This window comes from Arachis hypogaea, chromosome 14, assembly GCF_003086295.3.
Source record: "Arachis hypogaea cultivar Tifrunner chromosome 14, arahy.Tifrunner.gnm2.J5K5, whole genome shotgun sequence".
NCBI lineage: Eukaryota > Viridiplantae > Streptophyta > Magnoliopsida > Fabales > Fabaceae > Arachis > Arachis hypogaea.
In genome coordinates, this window is record NC_092049.1 from 92,980,792 (window position 1) to 92,997,624 (window position 16,833).

Consider the following 16,833-nt stretch of genomic DNA (forward strand, 5'->3'; position numbering starts at 1 on the left):
TATAGGCTTGATTGTTGTAGTTGTTGGTCTTTGTTTATTTAGGGTATGAAAAATATGAAAAAAAAATGTGGATTGTAGTGAATTATGTCTGTTGACTATTTTGGTTAATATGAATGAAAGAATGAAGATTTGAATTATCCATATCTTGTTGCCTTAAAACAGATATAGAATGCATGTAAATTAATGTTTATTTTCATTCAATGAACCTAAGCCAGAAACAAGCCATATATAATTAATTCGATTAACAATAATTCATCCATTCAACCTAAACCATAACATAGGAATATTGTCATACCATAACATAATAACATCTAGAAAAAGAAACTGTAGCAAGTAATCAACCCTTGGTTTCCAAAATACTAATTCGAAAGCAACTAAATTGGCTAAAAGAAAGTTTGCCAATATGTATTACAACTAAATATTGCATTAAAAAACTAATATTTGTTTCCAAAATAATTCAGGAACAAGCATGTCACTTTTTCTGGTCCTTGAAGCCTGGATTTGGTATAAACTTGAACATTCCTATTGTAGCACAACTTGTTGCTGCCAGGGTCTCCTTTGATACTTCTCCACTCGATCTTGTTGTCACACTTGTTGAAGTTGGTGGAGCAACTTGAGTCTGAGTTGTAGTTGGTGCAGGTGGCCTTTTGATTGGTTGCTTTGGCCTAAATTTAGCTGGTACTTTGGAATAAGTCTGGTTTGTTGTCTTGATTGGTGATTGGCTGAATGATGCTGCTTATGCTGGGGTTGTTTCTGTTGGTACAGCTAGTCTTGCTAGAGTTGCTGATGGGCATGGTAAGGCTTGATTTGGGACCATTGGAGTGTTGTGTGCTTGTTCACATAGAACTGCCTATTGTGTATTATGGCTAGCCTACAACATTTATAATGAAGACACATAAATCCTTTAACTTTTTTATTGAAGACACATAAATCCTTTAACATTTCTATTGAAGACACATAAATCCTTCATCATTCATAACAAAGACAACTAAATCCTCAAGTGCTTTGTTACCTCAGTCTTTGGAGCAGATTGGGATAATGGAAGTTCCACTGGTGCTTGAGTACTTGAGTTTTGGTGCTTTGGTTTCCTGGTTTTAGGCTTCCAATTAGGATTAGATGGTGCTCCCTTGCACGTCTTGTAGTTGTGACCTTTCTCGCCGCACTTGCTGCATGTTATGCGAAATGTTTTTCTTACCTTGTCCCCTTGAATCAAATCCTCTATTGGATCCTTCTTTCTTTTATGCATCTTTGGCCTACCAATCGGCCTCTTGATGGGTGGAGGTTCTGGCTTGATATAACATATTCTATGCCAATATTCTTCACTGGGAATTGGTTGGATAGAGTGTGCATAAGTCAGATGGATGGACTCCATGCAAAGCCATTTGTGCACATAATCTTCTGGCTTGTCATGCTTCTTCCTAATAGCAGCAATCGCATGAACACAAGGCATTCCTATAATTCAACAATCACATACAAGTTTAGAATACATTACTCATTTAACAAGTTTTTAATTAAAGAATAAGTAAGTCAACCTGTTAGTTGCCACATATTGCATGAACAAGTATGCTTCATCAACTTAACAGCAACTCTTGATGTCTTGCGACTCACTTCAAACCGCTTCCTCTCGTTGTCACCTATCCATTCTGCATTCCATCTGTTGCTGGGCTTAATCATTCGGCCAACTCTTTTTTGTTGTACCAGAGCAAGCTTTCCAGGATATGCTGATAGTAGAATGATATGCTTCGTCATTCTCTTCATGACATAACAGCACAACTCTTCACACATTGTAAGAATGGGCTTCACTCTGTACTTTCCTATATTGGCATTCCAGGATTCACACATATTATTTGTCAAAGAATCAACCTTCGGCCCATGGTTAAGGTAAGCCTTCACCCACACCCGAGGATCAAATCTTATAAGATACTCCCATGCTTCTTCATTAATCTTCTTAAGCTTTTCCATGGTCTCTACAAACTCATGGGGGGTTGAACATCTTGCACACTCCCAAACCACATCTCTAAGTTGTAGATCCTTAAAACGGTTGATGAAATTTTTCCACATATACATTACACAATTTTGATTTGGTGCCTCTAGCATCACCTCTTTCATTGCTTCAAGAAGATCCTGAAAGTAGCATAATATCATCTCCAAATGAACAAATACTAACTAATGCCACTGGTATGAGAAAATTGAACTAATGCAATTTATAAAATTCTAATATAATACACAAATGCAGTAATGCTAACTTAATACACAAATGATGCACAAGTGAAATCATGCTAACTAGATGCATAAAAGAACTAATACTAACTAATGCCACTGGTATGAGAAAACTGAACTAATGCAATTTATGAAATTCTAATATAATACACTAATGCAGTAATACTAACTTAATACACAAATGATGCACAAGCGAAATAATGCTAACTAGATGCATAAAAGAACTAATGCTAAATAATGCCACTGGTATTATCAAAATTGAACTAATGCAATTTAACAAATTCTAATATAATACACAAATGCACTGAAACTAACTTAATATATGAATAATGCACAAGTGAACTAATGCTAACTTGATGCATAAATGAACTAATATTAACAAATGCCACTGGTATGATGAAAATTGAACTACTGCAATTTGATAATTTCTAATAGTATACACAATGCACTAATGCTAACTAATTCTAACTAATGTGAGAAAACTGAACTAATGCTAACTAAACAAAAAATGAGAAACAGAACAAGCCTTTTTTCTGCAGTTTTAATACAAATAATCTAAATTACAAAATACAAAAAGTTAACTAGATTTCAAAATACAAGCATAATTTTATCCGAAGCATAATGAACTAGATTTCAAAATATAATCATAAACAAATAAATTACTAACTTTTTGTTGATCCGACATAAAGTTCCATCCATGCACACTTGCATTCCCAAGATCTTCTTGTAAGAGAGTTAAAAACAATTTCCACGACTCCTTTGTTTCTGATCCAACAACAGTATAAGCAATAGTATAGAAATTATTATTGGCATCTTGTGCCATCGCCAAAAGTAACTGTCCACTGAAATGCCCTTTTAAAAAGCATCTGATATGGAAAAATTTAATTTCACGTATTAACTACCGGTAAGTATACTGGGTCGCATCAAGTAATAAAACTCACTTAGAGTGAGGTCGATCCCACGAGGATTAAAGGATTAAGCAATCAATAGTTAGTTGATTATTCTAGTTAGATGATTCAATTTAGAGTGATGAGCAACAAGAAATGGAAATGACATGAAATTAAAAGAAAACAATAAAGTGCAGGGAAAGTAAATGAAGTAAAAGTAAAGTGCAGGAAAATAAAGTGCTGAAAATAAAGTGCCGGAAAGTAAAAGAGCAAGAGAAGTAAAGTGCAATGAAGTAGACAGTAAGTGCTGGAAAGTAAAATGCAAGGAATAGAAAGTATAAGAAAGTAAAGTGCAAGAAAGTAAATGACAAAAAGTAAAGATGGCAAACATAAGGGATTGGAGATGTTAATTTCTCTTGAATCAATGGGTCTCACTCCTTCTCAATCATGTAAGATAGATCCATGACGGACTGTGAGTAATTAAACCCCAATCTCTTGGTGATTTAATTTCTCTTCACATAATCAATTGCCAATCTCTTAATCTAATTGCTCATGAGAAGAGGTGAAGCTCAATTTCTACACTACAAAAAATTCTTGTTAAAACTGCGGTTTTTTTGGGTATTTACAGCGATTTGAACCGCCATTATTACCGAGAACAGCGGTTTTAGAAAGTGACGTAATTCTGGGCGCCATTCTGGTTATTACGCTGATTTTTTGAAAACCACCATTATTTTCGACTAAAGGTATTTTCTTGTTGGTTAAACTGCCATTATTTCCAGGATTAAAACGACAATTTTTGGATAGGTTAAAACGGCAGTTTGAACCACCATTATTACTCTAACAGAATAGCGTTTTCATTTGTTAAAATGATGGTTTGAACCGTCATTATTATCCTAACAGAGTGACATTTTGGTCAGTTAAAACGGCGTTTTTGAACCGCCGTTTTCACCTTGACAGAGTGACTTTTAATTGGTTAAAATGACGTTTTTGAACCGCCGTTTTAACCCTAATAGTAACATTTTTTATCATTTGAAAAGGCAGTTTTTACCCTCGTTTTTATCATGTTAAACAAATAATTTTTTTTATTAAAATTTCACAATAACCAAAAAATCATAATCCATAAACAAAATATTATATAACTCACAAACAACGTATTAAATATAATATATGATTTTTTAGTATTGGAAATCAAAAGTAATAACTCTTATACAAAGTATCAAACATAACATGATTTTTTAACTATAAATGTCTTAACATTAACTCTTAATACATAAAACTCCATATTTCACAATGCTCTGTTGCTCGCTCCAAAAGACCTACTTCCTACTTCCTACTTCCTACTTGGACTAATAAATATGGTAGGTTTTGGAGCAGCTATGTCATCCATTAGCTTCATATTATCTTGCATGCAGATGGTAAAAACCAAAGTGTCAAGTTCATATGAAAATATTGCAGCATATATACAAATCTAAAGCAGCAATTACGTAACTCAATCAAACCAAATAGAGAAGTAAGCCATCTCAAAGGAAGAAATAAGCCTAATTTGTTTAAGGTTACATACCTGGTAGAATCCCACTGCAATACCAAAATATACAGTGAAGACCTGGTTAGCTCGTTCATAAATGTGAGCCAAATGGAGATAAGATAAAAAAAAACTGAAAATTGAAAGAATTTCAGGAAAAGACATTAGAATAAAAAACCAAAAGAAACAACATCAAACAAGAGGAAATCTTCCTGGTACTTCTTGTGCATAACTTACACTCCTGATTCTGTTTGATGGACTATAGCTTTGATTTGTAATTAGCCAATTTGATTTGAAATTAGTTTGCAAAATGTGACATAGATTTAATTTATTTACAAGAAACTACACTTCAATTCCGTATCTGCTACAAGATGGTTATTATATATAGTGATAAGAGCTATACTTCATATCTGTATATATAAATATAAAGAGAGGGTAACAATCAGACTTCAAGTTGTACTAACTAGTTCATATAAAGTTGGTATTTATATATATCTGTGTGTTTTGTGTGTGTGTTGTAAAAAAGTTAATTAAGTGCATATATATTTTATATTTCTTACAGAATATTCTATGTATATATTCAATTGTATTCTTATACAAGTAAATGAATTAAAAGTATAAATAATAATAATATAGTTTACCTTTCAAATCCTGCACTTGATAAGTTAAGATTCTCCTCAAAAACTTTCTGATATCTTGAAGCAGCAAAAATTAAGCTATTCACATGCTTGCCTATTTATTATAGGAAGTTAGTTTAGTAATTACATAGGTAATTGCTATTCATAATCTCTTTTTCTCCTTAAATTACTATTAGTATTATCATCATTATACTTACATAGTAAGAGAAAATCTTCCTGGTACTTCTTGTGCGTAACTTGTATGTGTTTTGTGTGTGTTGTAAAAAAGTTAATTAAGTGCATATATATTTTATATTTCTTACAGAATATTCTATGTATATATTCAATTGTATTCTTATACAAGTAAATGAATTAAAAGTATAAATAATAATAATATAGTTTACCTTTCAAATCCTGCACTTGATAAATTAAGATTCTCCTCAAGAACTTTCTGATATCTTGAAGCAGCAAAAATTAAGCTATTCACATGCTTGCCTATTAATATAGGAAGTTAGTTTAGTAATTACATAGGTAATTTCTATTCATAATCTCTTTTTCTCCTTAAATTACTATTAGTATTATCATCATTATACTTACATAGTAAGAGGAAATCTTCCTGGTACTTCTTGTGCGTAACTTGTACTCTTGATTGCTTTCAATTCCTAAAGAATGCCAAGAATAAAATCCTTATTTACCACTTCCAATAAAATGCTTATTTCAATTCCTAAAGAATGCCAAAAATTCTAACGAAGCTTTAATGCCAATTAGTCAATTATGTAGAATATATTTAATGATTGATATATAGAATATATTTTTAATTGTGACTATTGAAATGTTTCGTGGGAAGTATATAGAATCTTCCAGGCCAATATATTTTTAATTGTGACATGAGAAATAACTAACATTGCCTTCATTCCTAATTCTTGATTGATAACCAATTTGGTTGGTTTGACTAATGATAATGATTTAAAGTTAAAATTGGTAACTCTGTCCTTTCTTCCCTTGATCCACTCCCAGATTTTTCAAAATAATTTCTGCTCTTCCTAATAGAGGAACACAATAAACATATTCCACGACTAATTTCAAACTAATTTCATTAGATCCAAGAGGAATGGAGGTAGGAGGCATATGTCTACTATCCTGCTGTTATGGTCATAAACACTATATTTGCCCAAGGGAGACTTGTTTTCACTACAAGAGTAACTAATAATAGCTTAGGGTTTCATTGTCTGACTACATTTCCTCTATTTTAATTCCGCTCATTTGATCATAAACATAAAGAAATCAAGAAACAAATCTCAAAATTATATATATATGTATGAGGGAAGAAATAGACACCAACCTTTGATTAGCCTTTCAACCCTCTCAAAATTTGCATCGTTAAAAGCAGGTGTTGTTATCTCTATCTCTTCTGGATTTGTACCATCAACAACTCTAAAAGCAAACACCAAATTAAGAGAAGCTTACCATCAACTTGCATATAGATTCTGAATCATGATTAGTTCAAACAGGAGAAGATCAGATAAATAAATACCTTGCTTTTGCCTTGTTTGTGGAAGGTGAGAGTGAGAGGTATGAATATATATGAATATGATTTCATGACCGTTGCCCGAAAGACTTCACAATTCTAGGAATAATAAATAGAATAACAATTTATTTGAATTAGGTGTAGAATGTTCTTGAAATTACAATTTGTCTCGAACACAAACATCATCAACCCAATATATCTCTCGTCTCACCGAGGTTATTCGTTGAATTGGGGGAGTTAAAAGTTGAAAATATAGTAGACATGCAAATATAGCTTGTTAGGAGCTGTTGGTAAATTAATATAGACAATTTTCAAGAACCAAAAATCATAAAAGCAAACAACATTAAGATAACAAAAGAAACAAGTGGAGGAAAAAGAATCTTATGTACCATCAACAACTTCTCCATATCTTGAAAATGCCTCCCTCAAACCTTGCTCATCAGTAGAATATGAAACACCTGCAACAGAGGAAATGTTAATATGTATCTATCCATATATCAATATCTATTATATTATTAGTATCAGCTACATTACACCAAAAATAAAACATGATGGATGCAACTTATAAGGTATTTCAAACTTCAATGCACCTCCAATGAACAGTTTTGAGCTTGGAGCAGATGACATGCACCGTATTGCCTGGAGAATAGATGGGGATGAGAGCAATTCTGAACTGATCTGCTTGTTTGCAGCATTTCTGAGTAAATTCCCAATTCGACCAAAGAAAGCCATCGTTGGAACCTGAAGTAAACCATAAACCTTGATTATTATTATGTTCTATATATGGTATTTCAACATCAAAAAACCAGATTGCCGACACATATGAGACGAAAACAAAGAAGTGCAGAAAGAAAAATTAGCCAAATTATTTACTTCAGCTTGTTACACTCAAACTATATAAAATCATTTCATTGTTCTTGTCCTAATCAATAACATAAATTCAAAAGCCAGCCATCTTTAACGCTTTCATTACCTAACTATTAGTTTCAGAGAGCTATCTATCAATCAAATGTCAAGCTCCTTGATCAAACCCTTGCAATAACCAATGAAATAAAACCAGCGGATTGAAAACCAAAACGAAAAGAGATATATCAATATCATAGGTAGCATAGCAAGATAATTCTCAACTTGTCAAGTGCCGGGGAAGTAATACAAATAAACAACAATAAATTGAATCGGAAGATGAAGAAAGAACAAGGCGGAGATTAAAAAAAATATAAACGAGAGCAGCACAGTGAAGAAGAAAAAGAAGAGAATTGGAGCCTGGGAGAGTACCTTTGTAAAGTGCTAAAACTCTAAGTAGAGATATTTTTAACCTTTGCTGGAAATTGAAATTGAATTGAATGGGTTTATGTAAATGAAATTCAGAACCAAAAATCCTACGTGGAGACCTGGGGAAAAGAACCGATATCAACCCTTGATTTCGGTTCGAGAATCTGCAGCCGTCGATGCTAGTAATTTGTGTGTTTCATTTGGGCCTCCGTAAGAGATGGAGAAAGCAGGGAAAAAGGAATTTGTTCAATTTTTATCTTTATCTTTATAGTAATAGTAATAATAATAGTAATACAAATACAAATGGAGAGTTAACATTGAGTCTGAGAATTTATTTGCATAGATGTCGTCACTAAAAATTTTTAGATTTATATTTATAAATTATAAATTATTATTTGCTTAGATTGTTATTTTCAAATTTTAAATTATTTGTTTGAGTGGTTATATTTAAGTTGTTATTTTTTTAATTTTAAATTATTTTATTTAAGTTGTTATTTTTTAAATTTTAACACTATTTTTTAAATTTTTATTGATTTTTTTTCAAAAATTGCAGCTACATATGTAAATTTAAATATATTTAGAATTTTAAAAATTGTTAATATATTTATTTCTTTATCTACAAATTTAATTCAAATTTAAATTAAAGTCAATCAAATTTAAAAAATGTTAGCTATGAGTCAACTATAAAAGTATAAGTTATGAGATATGTGTAACACTACGATTCAAAGTACATCAAACCCTTTCTTTACATACATTCAAAATCTAAAATTTCCCTACTTATTCCAATGACTGGTATTCACAAAATCGCAAAAATCAATCCTACAATCGATAATTTGTATATACGTATACGAGTGATACGGTTATGAACACTACCAAATTACGGAAATTCTTCATTGCCATACTCAATTGAGATGGTTTGGCTCGATGAAGACGTGAGTTTTCTACTAATATTTTTTTATTTTATTTTAAATTTATATTATTTATATTTTAAAGTTGTTTGTTTATCCCTATCTAATTATTTTTTTATTTTTGTTTATCAATTTTAGGGAGGAAAAATACACGCCTCGGTTAAGAGGGCTTTTGTGTCTCGATTCGTAAATTTGCTAAAGAAAGGAATATCTTACCAAATAAGATATGTTGGTGTTGGACTCAATGAGAGTAACTTCAAGACTACACATCATGAGTATGTTGTTAATTTAAACCAACGTACGGATGTGCACAAACTTCCAGTATCATCAAGTATTTCACGATATGGATTTAATTTTGTGAGTTTTGACACTCTCAATACTCTTGGGTACGATTACACCTACTTAGTTGGAAAGTTTATTATTTTAGAAAAAGTATAATTTATTTATAAATTTATTTATTTTATTGATAATTTCGGCTGTGTTTTTTTTTTAACAAACTTATTGACAACAATTTTTTTTATTTTAAATTATTTCAGATATTGTTGGATATCTTACTAGAATTGGGAGTAAGAGGATTCTTGAAAAGGATGGTAAATCTACCAAGTACACTGTTAATGAATTAGAGATCGATGATGGGTAATCATATATTTATTTTTATAAATCTAAAAATTTTGATATTTTCATCTTTTTAAATTGTTATTTTAATTTATTTTGTTATGAATATTTTTATTAATATTATTAATAGGAAACAAACGTTTTTATTCAAAGACAACGTTTTTTGAAAAAAGGCAACGTTTTTTTATTAATAATATTTAAATTTTTTGAAATATGTAACAAACGTTTTTATTCAAAGACAACGCTTTTGAAAAAAAGGCAATTCGTTTTTTTATTAATAGCATTTAAATTTTTTGAAAAATCACTTCAGATTGATTTTGAAAAAAAGTATTTAAATCTTTTTTTAAATAGAATTTTGATAGAAAGCATTCTTTCCGTAGTTAGTTTTTTATGAGTTTAAAATAATTAATAAACTAATTATTAATTTTTTTAAATTGTGTTTGACGTTTTAATTTTATTGTTAATTTTTAAATTTTAAAATATAAAATATATATATAATTTGATATTATTTTATTGGTAGTTACTTTTTTAGTTGTAATTATTTTTTGTTTATTTTGTTATAAAAAGTATATTTAACATTAAACATTCTATTTGGCATATAAAAATAATAAAGTGTTTAAATCTTTTTTTAAATAGAATTTTAATAGAAAGCATTCTTTCCGTAGTTAGTTTTTTATGAGTTTAAAATAATTAATAAACTAATTATTAATTTTTTTAAATTGTGTTTGACGTTTTAATTTTATTGTTAATTTTAAAATATAAAATATATATAATTTGATATTATTTTATTGGTAGTTACTTTTTTAGTTGTAATTATTTTTTGTTTATTTTTTATAAAAAGTATATTTAACATCAAACATTCTATTTGGCATAGAAAAATAACGAAGTATGCACTTTTTGGCAACTATGCACATGAATTAAATATTTTTTTGGGATCTGGCAATAAGGATGGAGCTGTTGTCGTCTTACAATTTGTTAGAGTGAAGTTATATAACAGTAATATTTATCCATAATTATGTGAATTTTTATATGTGAGCTTTTACTCATTTTTTATGTGAGCTTTTCGATAATAGTGAGTTTTTACTCATTTTGTATTAAATTAAATTTTTCAGGAAAAATTGTTTTACAGAATTTCATGTATGACACAAAGATGTTCTTCAATCTTGAAGAAGCAAATGTCATCCAATTTAAAAATAGGTGGGTATATATTTTTTTCAATTCTTTAGTTTAATATTATGTGTTATCTAACGTCGTTTTTTCGCTTTATTTATCTAGCTTTGTAAGATTTGAAGAGTTTAGGGGTAATATCGGCGAAATTCCAAATGAGGCTGCATTCTTAAAAATTTATCAAGGCAAAACCATTGAGCATTTAAAAGAATTAGATACGGTAATTTTTTTCTGTAAAAAAGTTGAGGAAAAAAGTAATTTAAATCTGTTATACATTGAATTTTTTTTTTAATTTAAAGTTTAATTACAATGGATTAGATATTGAATAAATCTATGTTTAACTTTTTTTTATGCTATTTTTTTATTATTATTAAGCATGTACCAAATAAAGTTGGGTGTCATTGATGGCTCTGAGTGTGCATGTTTCGTAATCTTTGACAAGGAGAAAAAACAAGTTTTGGGAAAGAGCTGTGTAGAGATACTTGATCCACTCCTATTGGTAAGATCTAACCAATATTTATTTCTAAAAACATTAGTAAAGATATTTTTAATGGTAATTTTTATGTTATTTATTATTAATATATTATGTAATACCCTGTAGAAAGGAGATCTATCGGAAACACCTACACTTTTGCTCAACCTAATTGAAAAGACCTTCCTCTTCATCGTTGAAGTTCAAATATCTGATAATCTACATTTTTCACCTTCTTATAAAGTTAAGAATATAACTGATAATGTGGACCTCATAAATAAATTCAAAAAAGCTCACTCTATTCAAATTGTGCATATAGTTATAACTGTACTTTCTATTAAAAATAGGTTTATTTTTCTCTTTCTTGGTCATTAGTAGTATCTAATTTATAAATAATAATTAATAACTAATTATAATTTTAAGATGTTGACTACACCAGTGGTTTGCTTCCAACTTCAAAGGCATCTTCAATTATTGAAGGGGAAAAAATCGAATGTGATAAGGTATTTGTTCAAAAAATTAATTTTTTGTTTGTTTGTTTTCTCAAAGTTAGATCTTTATTTTATTCAAAAAATATTATTGAGATAAAATCAAATGTGAGAAGGAAGTCTTTAATTTAACGTAGTATTTTGTACATAATTTATTGCTTGAATTCTCCAATGAAGTTGCGGACAATGATGAATTCAAAGTGTTGGAAAATGCTATTACACCAACCAAGCGACTATCCTCGGAGTCAGAAGATTCGAAGGTGCAAGGAGATACCTCAACTTGCAAGAAGATCAAGATTGAGAATGAAACTTGAGAATTTAGATACACATGTTTTGGAATCCCTTTTAGAGTCTATCTAATAGAATAATACCAAGCATATGTTTGTTTTGGTGGAAATATTGTCTTTTCTTAAGTTGTTATTTTTCTTTTGATTCTTTTCGATTTTTATGTTTGGAATTTAGAATTTTTTAAAATATAAATTGAAGTTATTTGGTTATTACTTGTGGTTTTATTTTTAATTCGATTCACATTGTTGATATTCTGTTAACTTCTAATTTAGTATTTAATGTCATAAAGTTACAAATTTCTCATATGAATTATTGTTGATACAATTAAGTTAGTTATTAATTTTTAATGTGTACCTATTTTAAAAAAATCTAATTATAATTTCTAATTAAAGTATTATGTTTAAAATTTTAAATTTAAATTCAAATAATTTTTTTTTTGAATTTTTAAATAAGCAATTGGGTTTGAGAATATTTTTTTAAATTTTATATAATTTATAAGCTACTATGCTAATTACAAAAGATTATATTAAAGTAAATAGAATTATCAGTCTTATTAAAATGTGAGGTTATTTATACTATTTAAAAGAAAATTTTAATTTGACATTCTTCTATACTTAATTCTATTTCTAATTTTGTTCCGAAAAAATTGAATTAATTTAGAAAATTTTATTTAAAAATTTAAAATATGTACTAGCTAATTAGGAAACTCTATTTAAAAATTTAAAATTTGAAATTCTAATACTAATTCCCAATTAAGTGACGTCTTAACCATTTCAATTTTTAAATTTAAATTTTTTTACTTGCCATATTTATAAATTTTCTCTTTACTCAATTTACATTATTTCTACACAATAGAAGTACTTTCATTTTTTTTCTCTTTTTGAATATTTTTTCTAAATTTATATAATTTATAAGGTTATTAATTTTTAGATTGTATTTAATTTTATTTATTTTTATCGACAAATAATAGGATTAATACTATTTATGATGAAACTAATAAAAATCATTTTTTATGTCTTATCAAGCGCATGTTAATGTAGAGTTGCAACAAGTCAAATGCTATCAAATATTTGTTCAAGTACGTGAATAAAGGTCCAGACAAGGTAGCAGTTGGAGTTACAAAGGAAGCTTCCAGTGGAGAGTATGCTCAGGTTATTGATGAGATCAAACAATTTTATGATTGCAGATATTTGTCTGCATGTGAGGCTGTGTGGAGAACTTTAACTTATGATATTCATCAGAGGTGGCCTTCAATGATGAGATTAACTTTTCATTTGTCTGGAGAGTAAAATATCATCTTTAAAGATGATGACAATCTTGAGGAAATCGTGGAAGAAGAGTAAGAAAAATGTACGATGTTCTTAGCATGGATGGAGGCCAATAAAAAATTTGAATCAGGTCACATTTTGACATATGCTGAGTTTCCAAATTAATTTGTTTATGATAGAGAAGCAAGGGGAATGACATCTACGTAAAAGAGGGTATTCTATCGGGAGGTTAAACTATGTTCCACCGGGTACAGGTGATATTTATTATATGAGAACTTTGTTAGCTGTTCAGAGAGGTTGCACAACATATGAGTCTATTAGGACAGTTAATGAAATTACATATTATAGCTTCCAAGATGCTTGCTATTCCATGGGACTACTGTGCGATGATAGAGAATTCATTACAGCTATTAATGAGGTAGCTAAACTTGCATCTGGTCATCAATTGAGAAAATTATTTGCGATGCTACTGATATCTAATAGTATTAGCAACCCAGAGCATGTTTGGAATACAACTTGGACATTATTAGCTGATGTAATACTATATGAGAGGAGAAAAGCTTTGAAAAACCAAGGTATTTTACTATATTTTTTTTATATCAAGATTGTATTCTCTTATTATTTTTATTTTTATTAATAATATTAATAATTTTATTTTAGAATTACTTATTAAATATTTCATAAGACCACCATGTGCTTTTGCTAGGACTAAACATGACTGATGACGAATTGAAAAATCTCTGCCTTATTGAGAATGAGATGATACTCAACAGCAATGCGAGATCTTTAAGAGACTATCAATCAATGCCATATCCTGAGATGTCTGATGTTCGCCTTTTTCAGAATAAGCTAATAGAGGAGGAGTTAGCATATGACACAAATGAGTTGACTCATACAAACTTATATATGAAACAAAAGATGACTCATGAGCAAAGGTTAGTATTCGACGAGATACTCAATGCTGTTATTACAGACTTTGGTGATTTTTACTTTGCTTTTGAGCATGGTGGGTGTGGTAAGACATTTATTTGGAATGGACTTTCTTCTGCTATTTGGTCTAGAGGAAAGATTGTTTTAAATGTCGCATCTAGTGGAATTGCGTCTTTACTCCTACCTGGTGGCAGAACGGCTTATTCTAGATTTTCAATACCCATTACAATTACTGATGAATCTACTTGCAACATCAAGCATGGCAGTTTGAAGGCTGAGCTACTCATCCAAAGTAGTTTAATAATTTGGGATGAAGCTCCAATGCTCAATAAAATGTGCTTTGAAGCACTTGATCAGATGCTCAGGGATCTTATATCAGTTACCGATCAACATAAGACACATTAACCATTTGGTGGTAAGGTTGTTGTTCTAGGAGGTGATTCCAGACAGATACTTCCAGTGTTCCGAAAGGGAGTAGACCCGACATATTAACATCAGATATTAGCTCATCCCATCTGTGGTCGTTTTGTAAGGTTCTGAAACTGCACACAAACATGAGGCTTCTAATGTCTTCTTCAGATCAAGATGAAGGTGAAATGAAGAGATTTCCTAATTGGATACTTGATATTGGAAATAGAAATATTGGTTCTGTTGTTGGTGATGAATCAGAAATTGAAATTCCAAATGATCTATTGATTACAACTACTGATGATCCTCTCTCTCATTTGGTAGACTTTTCATATCCAAATTTGTTGCAAAACATGTCATATTACAGGTATTTTTAGAGTAGGGCAATTCTTGCACCCACGCTTGAGAGTGTCGAGAAGGTAAACGATTTTGTATTGACAATCTTTCCAGGGATGGAAAAGGAGTACTTGAGTTTTGACACAACATGTCAAGCTGATGAGAATGAAGATGTACAATAAGAGTGGTTCATACCAGAGTTCCTAAATGACATCAAATGTTCAGGACTACCCAATCACAAGTTGACTTTGAAGCTAGGAGTCGTTGTAATGCTACTGCGAAACATAGACCAGACTTCAGGTTTATACAACGGGACAAGATTAATAGTTAACGAACTTGGCAGCAACATAATTGGAGCGATGGTAGTGACTGGTAGAAATATTGGAGATAAAGTATACATTCCAAGAATGAATTTGATCCCTTCAGATTCAGGATTTCCATTTAAGTTCCAACAGAGACAATTTCCATTAACAGTATGCTTTGCAATGACCATTAACAAGAGTCAGGGTCAATCATTATCACATGTAGGACTTTACTTGCCAAAATTAATATTCATCTATAGACATCTTTATGTTATTTTGTCAAGAGTTAAGAGTCGCAGTGGCTCAGGGTTTTAATTCTAGACGAAGACGGCAATCCAAAGTCATCAACAATAAATGTCGTGTTCAAAGAATTTTTAATAATATTTAGGTAAGAATAATATTATTTTTATTTTAATAGCATGTTATGATTTACACTTTTGTATAAATATTTACTGTAGATATAACTAATTTATCTATTACTTTGTTTTCATATTTGAGATGAAATGTGTAACAAGGAGCACAACATCATATGCCAATTGCTTTTCTAATGAAGTTAGTAAGATATTAGGTTGTCGATAAATTTTTATTAGCCTTTTGATATAAAATTTAGTGTAAAATTGACATGTTATTATTACAGTTATATATGTTCTTATTTTGTTCATGTCTCCCTCCTTATGGTTCAAGAATATTATAGACTTCAAACTCTTCTATTTGCTTTTTTACTTTGAAAAAAGATAAAACAGCATATTCAGTACGTTTATTATATAATGACGATGATCGTGTTATACTAAACTCAAAAAATTTATGGTTATAAAATATTATTTTTAATTTAACATGTCAAATTTAAATACAAGCTCGTGCATCGCACGGGTTTAACACTAGTTTTCAAATATAGTAGACATGCATTTGACTTTCACATTACCAGTTGGTTCCATCCCTCCACTTTTGTTAGTATCTGGCTTCAATAAAGTAGCAGCTTCCCATGAGAGAGATGTGATTATTTCCATCCAAACATTTTCACCATTGTCTTCAACAGGTAGGTTTTTGACCTGTAACAACTGAGCCACCAATGCCCTAAAAGGTCCATCTACTACATTCTTCATTACCTTCTTCTGCTCCTCACTTGTCCTATCCTTGTGGCGATGCTCTCCACTTCCAAAACTATTTGAATTGCACAAATATCCCCACTCACCAATGGCATTCCCATTTCCATCGTTGTCTTCATCATCTTCATCAACAAAAAAAGTTTCTCGCTCGTCTTCTGCATCTTCTGGTTCAGGAGGGAGCCAGAGAATTCCATTATTCTCAAAATCAACAGGTTCAGCATCAACAATAAAGTTAATAAATTACAAGTGTCACAACAGAATACTAATACACATACATTTGGGAACTTACAAACAGGCCTTCTTTAAGCATAAGTTGCTTTGCAGTTTCTATAGCTTCTTCACTTGATATCTGCCAATTTAAACATATCTCAAGAGTTAACAAAACATAAAATGCATCATTTTTTTAGTCTTATTCCCAATTCAAACATATTGAATGCTCGTGTAACTTTTAAGGCAAATACTACTAAAAGGTATTCATGAATCACAACATTTTATCAAC

At 30.1% G+C, this 16,833-nt stretch overlaps 1 protein-coding gene across 7 annotated transcripts; it reads right to left on the reverse strand.

Annotated features, from left to right (window-relative positions):
* Positions 1-300: 300 nt before the first annotated feature.
* LOC112743503 (uncharacterized) lies at positions 301-8,131 on the reverse strand. Of its 7 annotated transcripts, XM_072214245.1 has the most exons (13): positions 8,050-8,131; positions 7,365-7,515; positions 7,164-7,232; positions 6,781-6,873; positions 6,589-6,680; positions 5,844-5,908; positions 5,651-5,741; positions 5,271-5,361; positions 4,669-4,682; positions 2,888-4,508; positions 1,533-2,124; positions 1,013-1,452; positions 301-871 (listed from the first exon to the last, which is right to left on the reverse strand). In XM_072214245.1, the coding sequence occupies exons 10-13, from the start codon at positions 3,041-3,043 to the stop codon at positions 851-853; spliced, it is 1,209 nt and encodes a 402-aa protein (XP_072070346.1). In that variant the 5' UTR covers positions 3,044-4,508; positions 4,669-4,682; positions 5,271-5,361; positions 5,651-5,741; positions 5,844-5,908; positions 6,589-6,680; positions 6,781-6,873; positions 7,164-7,232; positions 7,365-7,515; positions 8,050-8,131; the 3' UTR covers positions 301-850. The 7 variants fall into 7 exon arrangements, with proteins under 7 accessions (XP_072070346.1, XP_072070344.1, XP_072070343.1 ...); XM_072214243.1 differs by having other exon boundaries at positions 2,888-4,682; XM_072214242.1 differs by having other exon boundaries at positions 2,888-4,762.
* Between the last annotated feature and the right edge of the window lie 8,702 nt (positions 8,132-16,833).

What these genes read in the sequence shown, in the direction of transcription:
- LOC112743503 (XM_072214245.1), bottom strand. Translation starts at nt 3,043, where the DNA reads ATGGCACAAGATGCCAATAATAATTTCTATACTATTGCTTATACTGTT. An exon ending in CAATATGTGGCAACTAACAG is followed by an intron (nt 1,453 to 1,532) that starts GTTGACTTACTT and finishes GTTGAATTATAG; the next exon opens with GAATGCCTTGTGTTCATGCG. An exon ending in AATCTGCTCCAAAGACTGAG is followed by an intron (nt 872 to 1,012) that starts GTAACAAAGCAC and finishes TAAATGTTGTAG; the next exon opens with GCTAGCCATAATACACAATA.